The following is a 23,591-nucleotide window of genomic DNA, read 5'->3' on the forward strand; positions in this document are numbered from 1 at the left end:
TGCTTCTTTTGTTCTCCTACTTCAGTTAACTGATCAACTTTATCAGTATTTATTGATTGCTGATGGGAATGTAAATTTTGCAGACATAAAGCTTTCTTTAGAGGATACATTGAGGAGAAAGGGCTGAAAGAAAGTTCCATGACTGCTCTTTATTTCCTTCTATAGTCCACAAGAAATGCTGGCTAATCTTGATCGCTGAAAGAGAGCAATCTCCTTGACACCCGAGACACACACACACACACCAATCATCCTCTTGTTTTAACTCCAATTGCGTTTGAGCCATTCAGTGTGCGAGTGTGCACGATTGCTCATATTGTGCATTGTCTTTGCGTGACGCGTGTGTGTTTTGTTCATTTGATTTCTAACACGGCATTGCGCGCGAGTGGCATAGAAAGGTTGACTTTGTTGCAGTGGTCCGCGTAATCCTTCAAAGGATCTCGTCGAGCAGAAGCTTTTAGTAGCTTTGCGATTACCACCTATGTTGTAACAAGCTATTTGCCGGCATGTAATCGGCTCCTCCCAGATATATCTCCATCACAGGACAGTTTCTGAATGAAACAAAGGGGATTAGGAGGCATCTTATGGGGAGCGAATAAGATACCACACTCTGTAATAGAGTATTGGGATTCAAGCGTTAAACTTTAATCATCATGGATATATCGAATTGTGTACTTAATTAGTGTGGGAACTATTGACACTTGGAATAGTGTTATTTGGTTACTACAATGTCGTAGGACTGAAGGATCAGGAAATAAGCTAATTGAATTGGAAATCACGTGTCTCTGACTCTACTTGTTTAAGAATGAAAAATTAATTACAAAATAAGATTATAAATGAAAATATTAGCAGTATGTAGTATTAATCACCAAGAATTAGTGAAATTACTTTTCACTCTTTGCTTTCTGTAACTCTTTTTTCTTCTCCGTCTCTATTTCTTTCTCTTTACAATGTACACTTACACTATTTCTACCTTATTTTCTACTTTCGCTTCTTTCTCTCTCTCTCTCTCACTCTCTCTCTCTTTCTCTCTGCAAGTTTTCACACTATTTCTTTCCCCGTGATCGTCGACAGGTTGCGGTTCAAGCGTGTGCTTCATCAAAGAATTAGAGCCCACACTGTAGCTTTCTGTTCAGGACTGTTACGGACCATTTCTAATTGGCTACAAACGGAAGTACCCTGTTTAATGTTTCTCATTCATCCTAGATGTCTTAGCGATACCTGAAGTTGACATTTTGTGTATTATACTCTTTAAGTTAATTGTGGTTCTAGACTCAACCACCGTGTTGATTGTTTTTCAGGAAAATTTGTGAGTATTTTATTGATTTTATTCACTCTAGAGGGTTAATCTTGCTCCAGAATTCTCCTTTTTTCTTGTTTCTGATATGTCCTTTCCTTTCAGGGAGTGAGCTCATTGATTCAGAAGCAAGAAGTAAGGATGATTCTGCTTTCAGGGAGGTTGACGAGATGTTCGATTTAGGTGTCCAGGTAGACTGATTAGTGGTCTGAAGAGAGAGGGATAATTGTAGGTAGTTTATACCTTGCCCTTGCAAACTGCTGCGGCTTTCCGCCTGCCCGCGTAGGTAGGTACGCACAGTAAAAGGTAGACGCGTGCATGCGCACGCTAGGCGGTAGAATTACGCCCCATTTAGCGCAGTTTATATAAGCCTGAACTCGGGTGAAATGCAACCAAGTCCACGACGAAGAGAATAACCCAACGATGTGCACCTCAACACATACATCATATATATATATATATATACACACACGTCCAGTGTTCAGATATCTCCGCAAGAACCGGAACACTATACGTGTCCCTCTCCTATTGAAAAAGAAGAGGAGAGGAATACAAAAGAACAGACGCACAGACACTTGAAACAAACAAAACTGACAATGAGAACAACTGCACCACCAAAAGAAATATATATATACATATATAAGTATATGATGTAGATATAGAGAGATATATACGTATATATATACTTATATATGAGACACACACAAGATAAATACGAGTATGGCGTGCTTGTGTGTCGCTGGCTTGCCTCCTCGCTTCCTGATAGAACATCCTCTTCCCTGTTTTTGCAGCTTCGAGTAATCAGAGCGTTCAAGTCGACTCTGGAAGATTTGGAGGAGCGACGCTCTGTCCATAGTTTACACAGCTTACACAGTATGCGCAGCTCACGCAGCCACACCGGGCCCCGACCACTCTCTGACTTCACATACATTGACGAAGACCCGACAAACACCGCGCTGAACGCTGGCAAGTTGCCTAACAAGAGCGCCGATCAGAATCTCCTGGTGGACCATTCAGCAGCAGCCAGGATGCAGTCGGCTAACAACTTGACGTCGCCGTTGTTGCTCACCGTTACTGGATCAGCCAACGCGTACAACCATCATAATACCATTAACACCACCAATGACAATAGATCCTCGTCCAATAGCGCCCTAAACCAGGCCCTGAGCCCCAACCATACGCAGATGCAGAGTAGCAACAGCAACAACAAAGACAGCAACACAGGAAACTCCCTGCTTCTCAGCTCCAATAATCTGGCTCTCCCGGAATTGACGAAGCTCGTGCATGAGACCAGCATTTAAAGGCAGCTTTGCGTGTCGCCACTCTACACCCCCCTTTAGCCCTCTACCCTATCTTCTCACATTACTACTCTATCTTTCTATCGATCTTTGTCGCTTTTCATTTTACTTTTCATTTTCTCTCTCTCTCTCTCTCTCTCTCTCTCTTTCTCTCCCTTGATTTTTCTTTTCTCCACAGATCATCTGTTACCTCTGTTTCATGGCAACAAAGTGTCTTGTCTCTTTTAGTCGCGACTCTTCGTGGTCGTTCGATGATACTCAATTAACTTGTCGCAGATTTTATTTTTTTACTTCTTGTATTTTAAGGCGATTGCTTGCTCGAGATATGTATCACCAGTCTTTTTTATTTTATTAGACTATATCGACATTCTCTGTCCACATTGGACGCTGTACAGTGTTATTTACCCGCTTCTTGTACTCCGAAAGTCCTAAGGGACGTTTGTAGTTGTTTCTTACTCTTTGCATTTTAACTAATTACCTACCGAAGAGGAAGTTTTCTCCTGTTCTTCAATTTTATTCTGTGGAAAAAATTTTATTTCCTACTCTTGCTCTCAGAGACTTTTAATTTTATCCCGAGGACCGTCAGTTTGTGCTTCTCTTGCTCTGAGGGATTTCTTTTAATTCGTCGTTCACTCCATCCTCTTCTGCTTCTGGGAGAAAGAGAGAGAGCTACAAGTACTTAAGGCTCGTTTGGGAGACAGAGTTCTGTTTCACGCGAGTTTCTATCCGAAGTGGACATAGTATACCAGCTTTGAAAATGTTCGTCTAGCATGAATTTCAATATATTAGACTGCTTGTTCAGCTTCCTTCTTGTTCCTTGTCAGGGGACCGAGTATCTTCATTCTTATTCAGGTGTAATTATTGCTCTGGCTTAATAATGATGAGGAATAATTCCATATCAAAAGCCCAAGATTATAATTAGTCAGAGCCTTCGTCCTTTGATCATTTAATTCGTCTATTCACCTTCCCTAATTTATATCCTACCTGTGATTATTTTAATAATCATTTAATTGAAACGTGATAAAGCGAAAGCTAATTACAAATTATTCAAACATTTGTTAGGCTGACTGCCTATTATTTGTTCGCACGTTGATTCGGCTTAAGTACTTGCTTGCTTGATTAATTGTCTTCTCACATACCATACGTTCACCATTTACATGACGACCTGCTTGTTCACCATGAGATTGAATCTGAACTTGTATCCACCGTTAACGAAACGATTAACGTGATTAACTCTCATCCAGTTTTCATAAGAAACTTTTCTATCAACTATAAAATGGGTTGGGTTGAGTTGGAATATACATTCATCGCCTCCAGTACTTATCTTGTATTTTCTCTTCTTGAAGCCTGCATCTTTGTTCAGAGAATTCTATTCGTCATGAAAAATAGGCTTCTTGAATCAGCAAAAACAGTAATCTTGCAGTCTCATTCATTCTGTTGCAGTCAACTCTGTTCTCTGTTATAATTAATTGATTATTGTGACTTATCTGATTTGTAATCATCATTGCTCACTTGTTTAGTACCTAGTGTATACTTGGAAGTATTATACAGGGTGTTTGTAAAGTCTCCATTTGTTTCAGTTACTTGTTGAGAATTTGTATGCGTGATTGATTATGAAAACAAAGGCCTTTTTATGCGTATGTCTCGTTCCATTGTGAACCAATGGAAATTTGAGGTAAATCATGTTCAAGATTCAAGATGTTATTGCTGTATCTGGTTGTTCGTTAAGCTCAGCACAAACTAATGACATCGGTGATTGTTCGAAACAATTTGAGGATCAAGAAAATTGTTATATATATTTAAGTTATGAAATTGCATTTTAGGCTGAGTTAATGAAATGATTTCACAGGGTGATCCTCAAATTATTTTGAGCAACTTATGATATAAAGAATCAACAGCTAAGAAGCTACAATGTATACATAGCTATATAAAAATGGGTCATTTTATTATTGTTAAGCGTGTTAAATTTAATTTTAAATTAACAAATATATTCATTATTGTTTTTAAGCAATTCACACGGAGTGGTTAAATAATTATTTTATTCTTCTATGGAACTCTTGATTGTGACTGTGTACGAACACCCTGTGTACCATTTTCATGTCTGGAAGAAATTCTTTTATAGCTCGGTTTCCCTAAAGCTTGTTGGGGTTTCCACACTTGCTTAACAGTGCAAGACATTTGCATGACACTGAAAATCATGGGAACAGGGGGCTAGCAGTAAAAGGGTCGACTTGTGGACTCTATAGTCTGCCTATAGAGAAGCTTTTTTTTTGTTAGAGAAAGGGGCCTCGTGAACAAAAATGGTGAAAGGACGTACTTAATTGCGAGATTGAATCTCGTCGCTGTCCTCGTCTCCCTTCCAGTTTCTCATTCAGAAGCAAAGTGAAACCTTGATCCATCATTTTTCATACTGAATTACCAAACAGTTTCAAATTACAATAAGTGTTTCAAAATAAATAAAGTAAGTACTTAAAGTTTCTTTTCTTTTCTTTTTTTTAAGTTAACATTTCTAAAATTTCATACAGTTAAAGATCAGGAGATTAAACGATTCTTAAATATTTACAGAGGATCAAAGAAGGCAAAGCGATAAGGTGATCAAGGTTTCACTTTGTAGTTGAACCAAAAGTCACTATAAAGGACATCGTCATCTTAGTTTCTTTCCACACTCCAAAGATGGATAGCGAACGAGGAACACAGCACTTATATTTTACTTGTCATTGGTGATACAAAGTGTCGCCTACTTAATACACCAGGTGTGTACGTTGCACTCTAACTTCCGTTCTTGATTAACAGGTTTTATAAAAAAAAGAATCCTCTCGGTACTTCTCTGCTTGCATATGATAAACGAGGCTTGAGAGATTCCTTTTTGCGTTACCTTTTAATCACAGGAAAGATAGCGTGCACCCAATAAGTGTACACCTTGATTTAAAACCGATGTCCACTGCCAAGATTGTGCGCGATTGGAAAACAAAATTGAGGACAACTAAAAGGCTAAAGATCATTAGAAGCTGGGTCTTTTCTGATGGCTAAGAATTTTCCAAGTCCAGTTGCACTTGTTGATGAAATACGCGTTAGCATCAGATGATTTTGTAAATTCTTTGTTGATCAGTTTGTAACTGGACTGTTGCTGAAAATTCCTGAAAATCTCTTAAAAATTTTGCCTAACTGATAGTAATTTTCTATTGTGTCTCTGATCAGCCCTGGAAAAACTTGAGCCCAGGAATTTGAATGCATTTTAATCTGTGGATATAGGTGCATTGGGAAAGTACTATAATTTCAGTGGGTCATTATTGCTGTACATAAATCAGCCACTTTTTGCTTGTTTTATTTTTCACGTGCTCACCTCTTGTTTCATTTGAAAATCCGTTAAATACGTATGGGACATTCGAAGGGTTCAGTTTCCAACTGTTCCAATCAATGAATTCAACAAAAGCCATCTTGTTCCTATCGCTGATCCATTCTGTATAGGATTCCTCGCGGTGAGATGGAAAAGTTAATCAGTACGCTTCGCGATAACGATATTTGTTGTGGAAAAGGTATGCCGAGAGACTTAATAGAGAGACTTTGGCACGTGTACATAAAACTATTTAACAAAGTCTCGTTGCAGAAAGAAACTATATTTCTAATACGCGCAGTAGGACTGAATAATTGCTTGCTATAACTTTCTTGTCAGTATAAAGAAAAAGAAAATACATATAATATAAATCTTGTGAAAAACGCTATGTATTCGCAAGTTACCATCCGGTGCAGATATGCGTTGAATATACAATAGACAAAGATAAAATATTAAACGTTTTTTAATATTAACGCATTAATAAATTAATCTGTTACGTTGAAACGATGATGATGATTGATTATAACAGTTACACGTAGGGAATATAACATTTATATATTTATATATATTTATATATACCATACGTATATATATACATATAAATATATATTATTAATTTTTAATTAATTATTATTAGCGACTATTATTATTGTTATTATTATAAAATAAAGTTTAAGACACGTTATTCGAATGTTATTTGATTAAAGCCGATCAGCAGAGGGCATACAAACATTTCCAAGTATCTTCACTACAATTGCTTTCTAAGTACAGATTTCAAAATTGAAAAATGGTAGCACAAAATGGAAAGTCAGACAGTGTAGAAGATTAATTGTTTCTTTTTATTAATTTTTTTTTTTTTTTTACCAAAGTAAGAGTATAAATTATGTGAATCACTCAGAGTGAAAAAGGTCTGCAGAAATAAAACAGAACTCTGATTCTTAATGGCAATTGTAGCTCGTCTGTAAATTTGTCTCTGGATCGTTTTCTATTTGCCTTAAATGTATCATTGTAACTACTACTCCAAGCGTTGTTAAATGATATTTTTTTACTCACTCTTATATTCTGATAATGTTACAAAGGTATGGAATGTTAAGGAGAGTATGGAAAGTTAGTCTTTTAGAGTCAGAGAGTACAGCAAAAAGAATTTTATTTTGTTTGCTTCTCACTTTAAATTACATTTCACACTATACGCTTGCACCTGTAAGGCTCTGAACAAAAGTCACCTTGGCTTCAAACTTCATTTTCACTCTGGTTCTTAGGTACTACGTTTCCGTACTAAATTCGTTATAAGACATTGCATGTCGTTAATTATTAATATTAAAGGAACATTCGAGTACCTAATAATAATTGAAAATTAATATCAAAGTGAAAATGGTACTTAAAATTATATACGCACATATTGATAGAAGTATTTCTGTGGTGCTTGGCTTATATTAGATAACATATTCTCTTGCACACAAACTCACAATGTTCTTTCAAAGACAAAACGAATACTCAGGTTTACCTTCACACAATATTCTCATTCTTTTTTATGAATGAAGATTATATCAACTGTTCTTAGAGAATAAATTAATCATTAATCAATGTCAATGGTACTAAATATTGTTCTAATTTCAACATGCTAAGTGATGAAAACAAGCAAGCTCTTCAAGAGCACACTATTTGCGGCTGAACCACCAGCACGTAGCTCTCACTTAATATTTCACTGCATTTGTTGAACCATTCGGTTAATTAGGATTACTTGCGTGTTTTGTAACTCGCCGCTCTCGCTCGTAAATCGATTTATATCATAAGATCTACATACATGATATTCAGAAAGCACTTTGCAATATATTGCATTGATTCAGTGGAATTCTGCACGGCTGACCATTCGCAGAATCTATCACTGAATCGCGTTGCGCCAATCCTTGTCTCGTACTACTGACCGGTGGCGCATCAGTCACGGAGTATTCTACTAGCACGCGTCTGACCAAACGCGCGATATTCTACTTCCGTACGTCTGACCAGACGCGCGGTATTCTACTGACCCGAGGCCGAGTCTTTTCAGTACATTCTACTTACGTTGATGTTCTCATACATTCTTGAAGGCTTATACAGAATATTCTATCGACTTATGTAACGCTTAATCAGTGTTTTACTCTTTTTATGACACAATTCATAGAATACTCTCTAATAAAATCAGTGTTATTACATGTCGTTAACACTTTGAATTTTCAAATTGTTGAAGATTGTAAAGAAACAATGCTAGGCGTAAATCGAGGACCTTACTTTATCAGATGTAAAAAGGATGTTCAAGTAGCGGTTCTCATTGTAATATTTAACGAGGGTGAAATTTCGAAAATGTTATTATCTTGCGTTGCATGTTACAAAGCTATTCTCGGTTTCTGCTTATATGAATCTCTGTTAATTTTTTTTTTTTTTACTTTCATTTTCTCCACACAATTCATAACAATCGAATTTCGCTGACTTACGCATCTAATCTCACATGAATATAATCTTATATACATATTATGGAGGGTTTCTAGTTTTAATGTACAGTTTCTTCTTTTGGTGATTATGGATATTCAGGCACTTTTTAGCTTTATGAAATATTGCTTTTACACAAAGTGATCTATGTATGTCAAAGAAATTGTTTATAACTAGAGCAGTACAGTGAAGAAATAGATTGACAAAGGAGACCAAGTATCATTAGTTAAAAGGTGCCGAAAAGGTATAGTAACGGTGTTGTTAAAAATTGGGACAAATATTTAAAGTAAACGAATTTAATTAAACTGATTATCGAGAAGTGGTGTACTGCTAAGCGCGTACTGCTCGTTGCGTTCAGTTATAACCATGATATTATCCTTTGCTCTTGAAGGTAATAGGTGGCGAGTTGCAGGAACGTTTGATACCAGTACCCTACAGCAAGAGTTCGACAGACCAAGCTGTAAGCGCTCCTCTCTGCTCTATCTTTCTCACTTTCGCTAATTCTAATCTTTTACTATGTCTGTCTGTCTGTCTGTCTGTCTGTCTGCCTATCTGCCTATTCTTAATCTATCTGTTTGTTACTCAATGTATACTAAATAGACATCACTTATACAAACACATGCAAGCACAACAGACACACATACGTACAGAGTTTTTCTTTTTACCTTTCTCTAATCTATTCTGTTTTACATTTCACTGTTAAAGCTTTTTTACTTGCTCTTTGTGTGATAATAACGTTCGCAATCTGTCCTCTTTGCTACAAAGTGCTTCCTTCTTCTGTCTTTACACTGTTTCTCTTCTTTTTCTATGATATTTGTTTATCTCTAGTCTTTTCATTTTTTTATAACAATGTTCGTTTATAATCAGAAGTACAAATTTGTTGGTAAAACATAAAGTGTACATGAAAAGACTAGAGACTTGGTTTTTAACTTCTTGCTCTACTATTCATTACAGTTCTGTGTAATTCTCTGTCCCCTTTTTTTTCTTGCTAGTCTGCAATGTACAAAATGTACAAATTTATCTTTTCTTCCTGTTACTCATACACATCACAAACACGGATCACATTTACACTTGAGCCTAGAGCTTTTGCTCGTTCGCTTCTCTGTTCCCCAGTTACATCTTGTTCTTTATTTTATATTCTTCACGAATCTCGACAACCGATGAAGTTTCATGCGAGTCGATTCTTTGTCCTCACTGTTGAATTAAATTCAATTAGAAATTGATAACATATAAATTCCTTCGCGTAACGTTTACTTGGACAGTACACGATACACTGCAATTTATTAATTAGCATACTTACGACGTAGCACTACGTTCTCACTGAGTTGACCTCAAGTCAGTAGTTTACAATTAGTAGCATACACAAGGTAGATCAAGCACTTCACTGATCACCTAGTACCACGTGCATGATGACATACATACTTACACAAGTGTTATACAATAACAAATAGATTTGAGGTTTTAAACGGCTCGCTAGAAGAACATTGATGTCGAGAATGTACAACTGCTTATCCATTGATCCAAATGAGGCCACTCGTATGGATCATCGTCCTATCTCTCTGAAAAAAAAAGGAATCATTTACAAGTCTTTCTTGTTTCAATGGAAAAGATTCTTTTAAAATTATTGTTACTGCCTTGAAATTCTATCTTGATAAAGAGAAATTAAATAGACTTCTTTTCTGGAAACGCTAGTTATTTTTCATCGAAATAAGATTCTTGATTGCAAGGCTGAATGAAAAGGGCACGAGGTGTAGTTTCAGAGGCAACATTTTCGTTTTCACGAGTCATTGAAATTTGCTGTATCAGTAGCATTTGCTGCTCGATTTTCAAAGGCAACATTTTCTACTTAATTGGACTTGCTGATCCTTCGGCCAATTCTGCTTACGTGTAAGCAAGTAGTAATACTTTTTTATTGCATTTACAGTACGACGTGGTTCGTTTTCCTTTGTTAAATATTTTCATCTACAGTTCAAACACTCAAGGTGAAAGTAGTAGAAAGTACAAATTTAATTGATCAATCATGTAACTAATTACAATTTGGAAATTAACAATCTTCTGGTTTTCTTGCACGATCCACGTCGTGTTTGTAGGCACGTTACTATTGTTCCATGCATTATGATCTTACCACGTTTAATACTTACAAATTTTTTTCTAAGCAGACGTTTCTAATCATTTACATGTACCATCGTTCAATTACAAAGAAGGTTTCTAAACGATCTGACGATCTTGAGAGATAGCAGACTTCACGAGCTATTTCCATGGCGTTGATCGAACGTTTTCCATCAACAAACTATCGTTGACTAATGGTTTCCTCTCTGTTTGTGTGTACTTGTATGTGTGTATGAAACATGATACCAGAAACGTTCGATCGACCCAATTTTCACCCTATAATTTGATTAGCAGTTTCTCTTAAAAGCCTGGAGTCTGTTCTGATAAAATAAACTCCTCGTGGAAGATGCTTCGATACAAGAACGCCCACTAGAGCAATCTATTACATTGTAACAGTTTGAAAGACAAAACAAATTCATGGATATTGATCAATTGAACTGAATCGACAATAATAAAGAGGCAAAGAAACGTTAACTATTCTTTTGATGATCTTCAAATAGCGTATCAAGGTCTGTCGCATTCTCATATAGAGTCACTCATCAAAAGATCCTTCTTTTCTTCTCTTCATACTGTCGACTTTCTCTCCACCCCCTCTCTCTCTCTATTCTCTTACAATGTCTATATTTCTGAATGATTCTTGCGACACGATCGATACGACTTTTGTCTGAATCATCGGGATTAAACTTGTATCAAGAACAATCCCTATCCGACAGAAGGTTCTTCGAGCAAGCGTATCCTCTATTCGCGTTGGACAGAAAGTTTTCAATTGTACATAGAAAGCAGAGGGGAGACGTATCGCTCGTGAAACGGGGAATCATGAGGAGGTCATGTGTCGACCTGTGAGCTGCTTAAAGAGAAAGAAAATGAAAAGAGTCCATTTTTTTTGTGGAACAACCGTCGTTGTCTCTCTGCCCGGGAGTGCACAGAGTTGTGTTGGTCAGCAGAGCGCGGTGGTATAGCGTGCATGTTTAAAATGTACCGGAGAGACGCATTTAGTGAAACGCTAAACCGGATATTCGGCCAGGTTAAACAGTGTCTGACCGTCAGCCTGGTTTAGGGGACCTCTCTCCACGGCGTATCGTGTAAGTATTCCCTCAATGTTTTCTGTCAAACAAACGAATGAGCAAATTTAAAAAAAAAAAGCGACACATTTTCCTGCCACTTCCATGAAAATGCAAGAAAGGAAGGAAGAAAAAAAAGAGAGAGAGATATCAGTGTATCTAATTAACATACATACCTACATGTATTTTATAAAGAAAACTCGGGTGTTTTAATTTTTTTTTTTTTTTTTTTTTTTTGGGACGGGGGTTGTTTCCTTCCACGCAGGGGAGGTACCATCATGAATGATTGAATAGCATTGTTCAAAAACGTGACTACGCCAATGCATGTGAGTTCGCAGCCTGCAATTTGTCACGCTGGATTACAGCTCACCATACGATGCCAGGTGTATATGCGTGGAATTATTTTTCTTTTCTTTTGCTGTTGTTGTTTTAGACACGATGATCGTACCAGCTTTTTGTCGATCATTCGTATCTGTAACAAGCGTGTGTTGGCTTAAGAATATTTTTAAGAGGGAGAAAAATAAAAAAGAAAATAAGGAGTATCGAGGAATCGTGAGGAGCTTTTCAGCAAAGCCTCGCATATCCGCTTACTGCATCGAAACGATGATCGTGTGTCTGAAGCATTCGACGATTTCGTTTCTTCTGGGCCGTTATCCAAGCAACAAGACCAGACGGAGGAACGAAATCGCGTGGAAGATTCGGCCATCGACGGGTGCATGTGGTGTTGCGTGACATTGCAAGTATAGTTTGAGGCGGTGATGTCGGTGAGTTATAAATTTCAATTATTTCTATAAAGAAAATCAACAGACAATGGTTTAAGAGATAAATATTATATATATATATAAAAAAAAAGAGATACTTGTGTTAACTTGCAAAAAGTACTTTAAGTATGTGCCATCGATGTCGCTTCCTTAAATTCTGTGTCTTAACTATTTTGCCTTGCTACGCAGGGTATCGAAGCCCCGCCTAGTTCTTCTAGTAATTCGTGTGGCCGCTGCTTTCTGTCTCTTTATACATACACATAATTATACCTCTATATTTACATAAACGTCCCTTTAATCTGTTTAGAGGTTGATCATCTTAACTCTGAAAATAAAAGAGAAAATTATTATGAAATATTTCTTATGTTCCAAAGTTACACTTGTATCATCCATATCGAACGAAGATGATACAAGTGTTGTTTATGAAATAAAATAATAAATAGAGAGGATCAAGCTCAGTCCCCTAAATGGATTTTGATCTAACGGTGTATGTACCAATCTTCTGGTAAAGGAGGAGATGGTTGAGCAAATACTGATAGAAAGGTTTCCGTTTGCAGATCCGCGTAGTGAACGCATTTCGGCAGGGCCTAGACGCGCGCTACACGAGCGAGCACAGCAGCACTCCCTTGGCGGAGGTACTGAGAAAGCAGTCGTCCTTAAGCAAGCGGCTCTCGCAGACGAGCAGCATCGAATACGCCGACAACAACCCAGACGAGCTGACCATACCTGAGATAGACGTGGAAAGGCTCTCGAGTCACAGTCACACCGAGACTGCCGTTTAGAAAGAGAATGTCCAGCAGCCACAACGGTCATAGATAATGTGTTGTTACGTTGACAAATCTTTTCGACGATGTGTAATAATCCTCATCCTTATTTTCTCGTGGCCAGCGCGTTCAAAAAGAGGTATAAAAAAAAAAAAAAACTGCGACTAGAAGCGTGCTTTGTGATCCTCGACGAGAAGAAAAGAGAGGATCGATTTTCCTGACCGAGTCAAAAGAAAGAAAATTAAGAGAAATCGTGACGCGGGGTTGGGTCGTCGTCATTACCAAAGCCACGTTCAGTCGAGAGACGGTGAATCTAGAAAAGAAAATAAGAAACATGACGATGACGATGACCTTCTATCCACGAGAACATCGTCGCGGACCTCAGTTGATCCGTGCGAAACACCAATTATAAAATACCAAAGTAACGCACCACTGCCTTCCTTCTGTTTAGTTGTTACTTACGTTTCTTCTTTTCTCTCCTTGCCCCCTCTATCCTCTCTCTCTCTCTCTATTTCTCTATTTCTCATTGCAACACCATAGTCTCCTTCCTTGTTTCTTTTTCTTTTATCCATCATTTCATGAAAACGCTGTTGTTTCCAGTTGCACTGCATGGAATTGTAGTAAGGGGCAGAGAGAAATACCTGTGAGAAGACGTTACTTTGATTAGCGTGATAAGAAACTTATTCTCATTTCTTGTTACACTTTTATTTTACTTACTTAACTTCTCGCCTATTCTCTCTGCTTCTTTCGTTTGATTGTTTACCCAATATGTTTTTTACTGCCATATGTCCTTCTGTCATCCACCACATTTCTATTCTTCTCCTCTCTCGTTACCTCGCACAATCTTCGCAATACTTACTACTCTTCTTCTCTTGCTTTCTCTGTCCTTTCTAATTGTTAACTTCTCTATCTTCTCTCGCCCCCCTCTCTCTCTCTCTCTCTCTCTCTCTCTCTCTTCCTCGCTCTTTCTCGCGTGACTTAAAAATGATCTAGTCACTAGTTTGTATCGCTAAATACTTCCGTGAATATACTCATCATTGGGGGTGCCTTACCGAAAACAAAGTTGAAAAGAATGCGCATTGTTTTTTAGCCTTACTTCGCGTGTTAAAATGAAAAACAAACGACAGAATATTCGCACCGATTCTTCTTTACTATGTCGCGTAATTAAGGGGAAAGAGTAATTCAACGAAAGTAAAAAAGAAAAATGAAAAATAAGAAGCGAAGCATATAGAAGGGAAAATGGTTGCCACGACATTGCCATTATTACGCTTAAATCGATACAAAGATCCTGATAGTAAAGACGTAATCACGCCACGGTACGAAAACCCGCATGTACTTTTAGTAATAAATATATAGCTACGATCTACCAACAAAAAAGGAACAATTTTTTCGACGAGTCACCTATTGTGTATTTTTTTTTTTTTTTTTTTTTTTTTTTAAATTCAGTTATCCGTACACACTGTGCAAAGGAATGAGAAAACGTGTCTGGCCATACTAATCTTTCATTATTTTCTTCCATTATTCGTGTGGCTATACTGTAATTATTCTCAGGACCTGTCGATTTCAATCGAGAACGAAGCGCGCCTGTTTGAACGATTTTCTCTGTTATCCAATGCTGTTCGATTGCGGTGACGCGTTCGCGGTCTTGACACGTTGAGCCCGGGATGATATTTTCAAGTCTACCTTGAGATCTTGAAAATTCGCATGTCTAAAAAGTTGTAGATCTACGCTGTCGGCAGTTGCAGTTTGTTTTACAGAACCGTAGATCTACCACCTTCGGTCGCAACGTGTTAAGAGATATGTATAGTATATGTCGTTCGAGAACGGGCCTTTAAAGGGCAGTTACGTCTACGGACCCCGAATCGCATTGCAAATGCCGGTATAAATAAGTTGTACGTTTTTAAGAACCGCTGCCAAATAAAATCCAAAAAAGACAACGTGACGCGTGTTTACCAACGTCTCCATGAAGTCAGTAGCCAGTTTTTTATTCGACAGAAGTAGCATTATGATTCGTTTGTACGTGTCGCGACAAAGGAAATCGATCGATTCGAAAGATAAATGATTTCCTTTGTACGCGCGCGCCTTTGGTGTCACGGAAATTCGTAATTCGTCGTTGCGTTACGCGGACACAGATTTTTTCGTAGGGTCCGTTTAAACATATAGGACTTAGTTTGAACAGGCTTTTAAGAGGCCTATTTACTGCACCGTATTCTAGTCTTAAGCACTCTATATGCCTTACACTGCCAATTATAAAGACGCGCTGTTCTTACGGATACCTGTACGGTACACATACAACGATGCCATCGTCGTCGACGTCGTCGTCGTCCTCGCAGTCATCGTGATATATACTATCGTCTTCATTGGTCGTTTTAAATCATCGTTCCTCCTCTCTAGATATCATCCTTTTGAATTTTCCTTTCTTCTCTATTTCCTGTTTCAAAGAAATTATTACTTCATTTTTATTATTCGTTTATCATCGTTCTTCTTACCCTTTCTCCGTTGATCTCACTGTCATTTTATTTACTTAGATTTTTCTTTTCAAAAAGATCCCATGCACTTCTCTATCTCTCTTTCATCCATCTTCATTTTTCTTGTAATCCGAGCGGTGATCTCTCTATTCTGTTAAAGCTTAGTCTCATGAGAATTTAATTAAAAAAAAAAAAAAAAAAAAAAGACCGCTACTAATTTCACGTAGGCTTTGATAGACACGGTCGCGTCCCGCGAAGGTGCGAATTGTCGCAAACGACGGTTCCAATTGATGCATCTACGATATATTAACAAGGAAAATGTCAGAGGCAAAAAAAAAAACGAGGAGGAAAGTAGATGATAAACGTTTAAAAAGAAAAAAAAATTGAAGTATCGGGAGAAAATAATTAGTGTTGCGGCTAAAATAAAAGTTATGATCGTACATCGCGTACGCTCATTCATTTAATAGGTATATACAGTATATAAGTAACTTTTACAAGTGAGAACAAAAAAAAGAAATGTTTTAAAAAGAGGATAAGCAAGTTAAAAAAAAAATACATAAACACAAGAACACACAATTAACGATATCTTGCTGTTATGATATCTGCATGCTCGGTACCACACTGTTATCGTTATTGCCGTTATCTCACCCCATCATCATCCTCGTTGTACCTTTTTACGTTGATTTTTTGCCCGCCGTCAAGATCGCACCGATCATCCGAGTGAACTCTATAAAAAATCGACTCGTCACACGTCCCGTCCCTTAAAAAGAAAAAACTGCATTAAGTATGTTTTTACGCTCCGGTTGTTCTTACTCTGTACTCTATTATATTTAACGCATTTCGCGAATATTTAAGATTGTGTAGATTAATAATATGCGGAAAACAAAAAAAAAAAAATGAATAGTTTCGATAGTCTGAGTGGACAGTAACAAAAAAAAAAATTAATAATAATAAAAAACAGGGGAGTCGTGTTCTCCTTCGATCGGGTTATTAGGTGAGTCACGTGTTGCGAGAAGAATGGGTGAGAAGGGAAAAATGTCTCCCCACGGTAATTTGATTCCACTGGAAGACTACGAACGCTTGTGTCAGATTACAGCAATTAAACAAAAGAGTTCTCGTAGCATCGATACGAAGCAGAGAAAGAAGCTGTCCTTGTACATACCTCGCGACGACTACTCTCACCGATGTGAATCCTATCAGCTGCTCTGCCGGGACATCTGTATCTATAGATTCTTCGCTTTCTCTCGACAATGCTACGAGCAAGAACCTAAAACAAGAACGAACATGGATGAAAAAAAGAAGAGGACTAATGGTGTTCAAAGAAAATACATTTACCGTGAAAGTGAAAACCGTTCGTGCAGCGGTATGATATTGCACCGATTCGTAGTATCGTTTAACGTCTCATGCTTCGAACCGATTATCGATTTCGACTCGAGGTCGACCTGTCTTCACATAATGTAAATATATTATATATATATATATATATATATATACACACATACACATATACATCTAAGCTTTGAGCCTTTTTATCGATTAGCGATCATTGGGGCTTTTTTTGTGCTGGTATTTTTCAACGTGACTTTTCTTTCAAGTGGAAACTTTAACACCATACCTACTGCCTACAAATCAAATAGATAATCACCACCAGCTTGTAACCGTATATTGAAAGGTGTGTAACCCTTACTTAGAGTTCCTCTTCACTGAAGTAGTACACCAGAATTTTATTATTTCAATTGAGTTATAGGTGAATCTGTAATAATCAAGAGATTATTCATTCCTGTCCCGGTAGGTAAGGTGTTGAATAAAGCACAGTGACTTCACTCGTTCCCCTGCAACAAGATCATTATATTTTTTCTGCAATTGTTAAACCGAGACATGTTACTGTGTGTTTGATTGTATGCGAGTGTAGAAGCCAAAGAAATTGTTCTTTCTTTTTACCGTTTCTCTCCGAAGGTGAATTAACACACTTGTATATCCTTGTAAAGTAACCTCGTCGCTGTCCAATGAGTTTAAAATAGGCGGCGAAAGGGAGAGCGATCTTAGGTCCCCTGATCGCAGACTTTCTCGCATTGAAAACGCCCTCGTCGCTAATCGAAGTATAATCGGTATTTCCAGATTGTAGGATTAATTCTTTTGCTGCGTATAAATAATTTTCTGGTACATTTACTTCGCTTGTATATTTATGCGATTTATTCTTACCTCATATTTTGTGTCCCATGTAATTTATTATTCAGTTTATAGATTATTTAAAATGGCGGCGAAGGAATTAATCTTGTATGCGTGCGAGCAGCGTGTGTGGTGAGTGCGTGCGCGCGTGAGATTTGTGGAGCATGCGCAGACAGAAATTTTACATTATAAATAATTCTCATTGTCAGAATAATTGCAGTAATACTTTTCGTCTATAACGAAATAAATACCTTTGTTCTTCGTTCTGTCATCGCTGACACCGCATATCCACAAACGTTTCATTTTCAATCTGGCCTTGCCGATGTACCATAAGACCGAAACGTGCCACTGCCCGCAATATCGAGGAGCCGGATATTGACACCTTTCGTGCTGGCATTTAAACGTACGCTGCAATTTCTCTTGGTTTCGCGCCCCGCCATTGTTCGATAATCGCGTTGCATCTTGAACATCGTGCGTCGACATTTTTCTTAATCCTAAAAGTATTGTACATTGACTTAAAAGAGGTTACCTTTAATCGATCACTGAAATCGTCTGGAAAATTAGGAAAAATTCGGCTCACGTTGTCAGAGAAAACAACTTTACGTTTAATAACGAAAAGTTGAACAGCGTTAATCGCGTCCTTATAACATAAGCAATAAAAAAAAAAAAAAGAGAGAGAGAGATGCAAGACGATTCGAAAACCGATACTAGCGATTGATACGCTGCAATATCTTACTGCTAGATCGATCGTCATCGCTCGAAGCAGCGACGAATTTCTTTTAGACAGGGGGTAGGGAAGATTTCGCAGGGCCGTGACGAACTTTCTTGGACAAAGGCTACTTTAGACGCGTCGATACTTGTATTTAAACTATGCGGATCTATCAAGATAATTATATTTTACACATCTAGCGACTTTATTCGCCTCGTTGTTAGAATCTTGTCGTTTATTTGAGTAATTAAAGTACAATGTTACTTATGAGATATAAGATATAATTTTCTGTAAACATTCAATCTCGCCGACACTGTCGCGCCTTCGTCATTATCCTTGCGGCCATTAGGCAAATCATTGTTCTGTGCATCCTTCCCGCCGTTTTTACGTCCGCGATTATCGATTATCGATAAAAAGAACATCACTATCGGAAGGAGCTCAGCTTTGTAACTATTAAAACTCTAAAGTAATACAACTTTTTGTTTCTTACTTTCTTGTTCTCAATATTGATATTTGAAATCGCTCTTATTTTCCGCGAATATTCTTTTTAGATCGATCTTATCGATAATCGACTGGCTCGAAACGTGATTGGCTATTTCAAATTTGATTTTCGAGCTAACCGGAAATTTGAAAATTAAGTCAAATTTCCGTTTTATTTGTTAACGAAATTTTGAAAAATAACATAGCCTGTGTCGCGAGACTGATAAACGGCCGGAATTTCGAGTCGATGATCGATCGTTATTAGTGGATCCAGAGTGACATGAGAAAACTCACCATTGCGGTTGGGACCAAGTCTCGACGATCGTCAAGAGTAATTAGAAAGAAAAAAAAAAAACTAGAGCTAGCGAAAGAGACAATTTCTTTTAACAGCTTAGTTGTGTCTCGTCGTTTCTAAAGTCGCGTCTTTATTTGTAATAAATCCGCGTAACGCAATCGGCTCGGTTTCAATGTTATCATGCGTCAGTGTGAACGTAACGCACATTATAAACACGAGTTGGTTAATTAAGCTTGAAAATAAAAAGAAAGATTTCTGTACGAAATGTATAAATGTTTGTAACGCGACAAGATTCGGCTTTCTATGTGTTACGCGTAACATTATTTACGTTGCGTTACTCGAGTTTATTGCAAGCGTAGACGCGACTTAATAATACGTAAATTCTAGCTATGTCGTGCACGCGCTCAGAATCGAGATATAAAATAAAATACTTGTTATTACTCCGTCGTTTTCTCGACGACTGGATTTCCGGGCTATCGATCGACGCTTTGCCAATTGCGGAAGCCGGTGACAGATAATGACAGCGTGTCAGGAATGCACATTAAGCCTGCGAGTAATTGCTTGGAATGTGTATATTTTTACGTGTGAATATAATAAGAAGGAAGGTTAAAAACCATTGAAAGAACAAACAAGTTGATAGTGAAAAAGGAATACGACAACAGTGTCATAATATTGACATTGTGAATAATAAGGATTTAATGATACGGAAGATAAAGGAAAGGAGCTAAACGATGAAGGAAATTGAAGAACTGAATCTTGGTATAAGCCTTTGTTTCCAAGTAAGAAATTTTAGAATTAACACAGATTGTTTTTGCAAATGTATCGAGCGCAACATTTGGCAAATATTAAATATATTAAGCTAGTTATTTATAGCGAGTTTCACCCAAATGTTTTGGGGGTATTCGAGTTTATTCCATTGTCAATGGGTTATGCCAGTACCGATGCTGAGAGGAAGTGAGAGCGTGCGTTTTAATTCTCACAGTTTGCATCAAAGACATACCGAGCAACAATTGGAAAGGTATGACCATATAAGATAAATATATATATATATATACATAAAATTATACATATATATTTATATATGTTCAGAATATATGTATCTTGTATGTGTATATACGTATATATATTCTGAATATGTATACATGTATATTTATATGTATATTCAGCAGTAATAAAACAGGAGAGTTGTACTGTGCCAGAATATGTAATATCCTGTGTTATGATTGGAACTTGTTGTAATTCAGAAGTATTTTGAGAGAGTATCCTTTCTAGCGATGAGTCGGAACTTAACTGGTTATAATTAAGCAAGTAATATATTTATTGAAGTTAAAGTGTGGTAAATTTTAGAAAAGTTGGAATTATGTTTCATATAACGAGTTATTGATTTGTTTCACATGTGCAATCATATAATGTGAAATGATATATTGTGAACACTAAAATAGATAATGGAAAATTATATTATGAATTTGAAATTTACAAAAGTTTAATTGAACGTTATAAATAAAGAGAAATACACAATTATACAAAAACATTAAGGTAGAACAGTTTTTGCTATTGTTGGCTTTCATAATAGATGTCCAATAATTTCAAACTTATAAATTGCAATTTCAATACAACAAATTACAATAGATTTTCCACTCATATGTTAATTCCTTGTATTTCTCATTTAGCATCCAATTCTATTATGTTTATCCAGTTATCGTATTACCATTCTTGGCATGCATCATTTCTCTAGAATTAAATTAAAATTAATAGGTAAACGGTATACATATAAATGAGAGGATGATACTTTCTTATAAGAATTGTACGACGGCATCATCTGTGCGGGGGTAGTTGAATCATATCTTTATAAGAACTTTGACATTTGCGTTTGGCGCCATCATAGGCAAAGTAGGTAATACAGAGATCAACTCTGTCGTTATTAGATAAGTAGTACTTAAATGTCCTTTTGCAAGTATTTATTTTCCTTTCTTTTTTTTTTTTTTTGTACATCTAATAATTTAACTTGTGTTAGTCTATTTCAATTTTAACCACTCGTTAATTCTATATACACTAATAAGTACAGGCTAAAATTATATGTCGAATGGAAAATATAAAGTATGTATACAATTTCGTCGCAATATACAATTGTATTTTACAGTATAGATCTCGATTTGCTTGATAGCGATTCCTCAATGCATTCACAGGCGCATTTCATTTACATTGCATATATAATATACACACAAATATAGAATTGAACACTTCACGGAGATATGTTAAAAAAGATTCGTCATACAATTAACACGAAAGATTTTTAAATATAAAAATCACTGTTCTGCGGTTTGCTCTTTCTGTAGTAAACCGTACCTACGTTGGAACTCTTCTTCCATGGCTTCTAATTGTTCCCTATTCTGTTCCTGTGTCATTTGTTCCATTAATTCATGATTATAAGTAGAATGTAACATCAAAGCTAATACACCAGCGCGAGTAGCCATGTTCGCTCTAATTTGTCTTTCCTGTTCAACCAGTTCATCTATTTTCAACCATTGTCTTACTCTTTCCATATCAATCTCTGCCCGTCGCAGTTTTTCCCACACGTAATGCTTCACACAGCTCTTCTTTGGAGCACGACAAAATTCTCCAGTTGTATCAAATACATTTGTAACTAAGGGACAACCGCACACCTCGGTTTCACTTATCTTAGGATCCTTACAGTGCTCAGGACAAAGGACCCTCAATCTTTTACAATAAGTCCTGTTTGCAGGATTATAAAAATCACAGAACATCACTTGCCCTTCTATTCGGGTTTTGAAAATTGAACCAAAGGAAGCTTGGGACTCGTACTGAAAGATAAATTTATACAAAATACAGTGATTAAATAAGGTCTAAAGATTCCATTCCGTTGTAATAAAGTTACCTTGTTGAAGCATTTTTCCATATGTTTAATAGACGTTCGGGAATGAATCTCATGGCCACAGGTAATACAGTACATGCTCATTTCTGTGTCATCGTTATCGTCCACTTCCGCTTGTGGATCAATCGTCGCATGCTTTGCGCGTTCTATAATCCTATCTAACTCCGCGTGTCTTTTATCCAATTCCTGGAGTATTCTTCTAACATCCTGTTGCTGTTTTCTAATTGCCTCTAACTGTCTTCTATTATTTTGTTCAGCGATACACGGTGTCAATGACCACTCTTGTAGTCGCTGAGGTAGTACTTGGTAAATTCTGTTTGTTGCTAACTTTAATCCACATTCGTCAGAGCAATATTTACTACCAGGCCTTGAGCATTTTGTACAAGCAGGTCCATAACAATGTCTCGGTACATCGAGATAATCGTTTCTTTCATTGCTTGAATCTCTTTTTCGTTTTTTGATGAATTTCGAACTTTTGTTGAAACTCTTTGAGGGTTTTAACGGATCGCCTAATACTCGACAAGTTCGTTGTATACATCTGAGCTTCAGTCGTACCGAGGGTCCAAATTTTTTTAGATGTCTAATAATTAAATTGTAATAAGTATCAACATAGTTATGATTTCCCATTCTTACTTGTACATTACATTACCTGCATGCATCACATTTTCCACAATTCTCAGTTCTCAAACAACCTGTGCATTCTCCGCAACGTTTAGACGATTTTTTTATCACCGTAGGATCCCAAGGTGCATCGTACTCGTATCGATGAGCTCGTTCCTTTTCTTTATGTTTCTTATATTTACGATCTTCCTGATCAGTTTTCCTTGGCTTGTAACGCGTTATCAATGTTGGATCTTCTTCTCTGCAGCGCTGCAAATGTATCTTATTAATATAATTTGTTAAATAAAAATCGTTAACATTGACCGAGGAGTTCTTACAATACAAAAAAACTGTTTTATGTGTTTGGCATCCTTTTCTGTTATATTTATACAGTCACCATGATACCATTCTTCGCAAGCATCGCATCCTCTAGAATTAAATTAATATCTCTGAATATCTTAGCAAATTACATTTGTTTCTTGTAACTTACATCATAAAACGTGAACTGTCAGAGCTTCTACAAATGCAATACGCTTGTCCATCCTGTTTTAGTAAAGTTGCAATCTTACTCTTTCTCTCTGGTAGCATAAACTGTTTTGCTATTTCTTCTTTCTAAAAAATATATAAAGATATACTTATTTCTCTGAAATGTAAGTTAAACATAGTTTACAATTAAATTTTAATTGTAAATTATCTAAAGAGTAATACAAGCATGACAATGTTAGAATACTTACTGATAAATTTTGCTGCCTCTTGTCAGCCATGATTGCATATAATTATTCTGCAAAATCTTTCTAAAAAGCAATTATTTTATATTTAAATGTCTTGCAATTTTAAGTAGAACGTAACATAACGAGACAATCTATTGCCATTTTGGAGCGTATACTAGA

General features: G+C 36.8%; 2 protein-coding genes across 26 annotated transcripts in view; one reads left to right on the plus strand and one right to left on the minus strand.

The window, feature by feature from the left end:
- The window catches only part of LOC114872172 (plasma membrane calcium-transporting ATPase 2), a 52,419-nt gene extending 39,146 nt beyond the window's left edge, over positions 1–13,273 (plus strand). For 10 of the 19 annotated variants that reach the window (XM_029179072.2, XM_029179063.2, XM_029179066.2 and 7 more), the window contains one exon: positions 2,086–4,607. In XM_029179072.2, coding sequence (XP_029034905.1) covers positions 2,086–2,595 — 510 coding nt within the window. In that variant the 3' untranslated portion in view covers positions 2,596–4,607. Of the gene's footprint in view, positions 1–411; positions 852–2,085; positions 4,608–5,157; positions 8,764–8,783; positions 8,853–12,880 lie in introns of those variants that run through there. The other 9 variants (XM_029179075.2, XM_029179078.2, XM_029179077.2 and 6 more) reach the window with 7 other exon arrangements.
- Positions 13,274–14,012: 739 nt separating this feature from the next.
- On the minus strand, positions 14,013–23,588 carry LOC114872168 (CXXC-type zinc finger protein 1). 7 transcript variants are annotated; one of them, XR_003788720.2, is made up of 7 exons: positions 23,436–23,588; positions 23,192–23,313; positions 23,040–23,130; positions 22,751–22,971; positions 22,105–22,681; positions 18,305–22,030; positions 14,013–18,218 (listed from the first exon to the last, which is right to left on the minus strand). XR_003788720.2 is itself a non-coding variant. In XM_029179056.2 (6 exons), the coding sequence occupies exons 1-6, from the start codon at positions 23,463–23,465 to the stop codon at positions 21,515–21,517; spliced, it is 1,557 nt and encodes a 518-aa protein (XP_029034889.1). In that variant the 5' UTR covers positions 23,466–23,588; the 3' UTR covers positions 14,013–21,514. The 7 variants fall into 7 exon arrangements, 1 of the variants encoding a protein (XP_029034889.1); XR_003788723.2 differs by having other exon boundaries at positions 14,013–17,387; positions 17,497–22,030; XR_003788724.2 differs by having other exon boundaries at positions 14,013–17,177; positions 17,243–22,030.
- Positions 23,589–23,591: the final 3 nt, after the last annotated feature.

This window comes from Osmia bicornis, chromosome 16, assembly GCF_907164935.1.
Source record: "Osmia bicornis bicornis chromosome 16, iOsmBic2.1, whole genome shotgun sequence".
Lineage (NCBI taxonomy): Eukaryota > Metazoa > Arthropoda > Insecta > Hymenoptera > Megachilidae > Osmia > Osmia bicornis.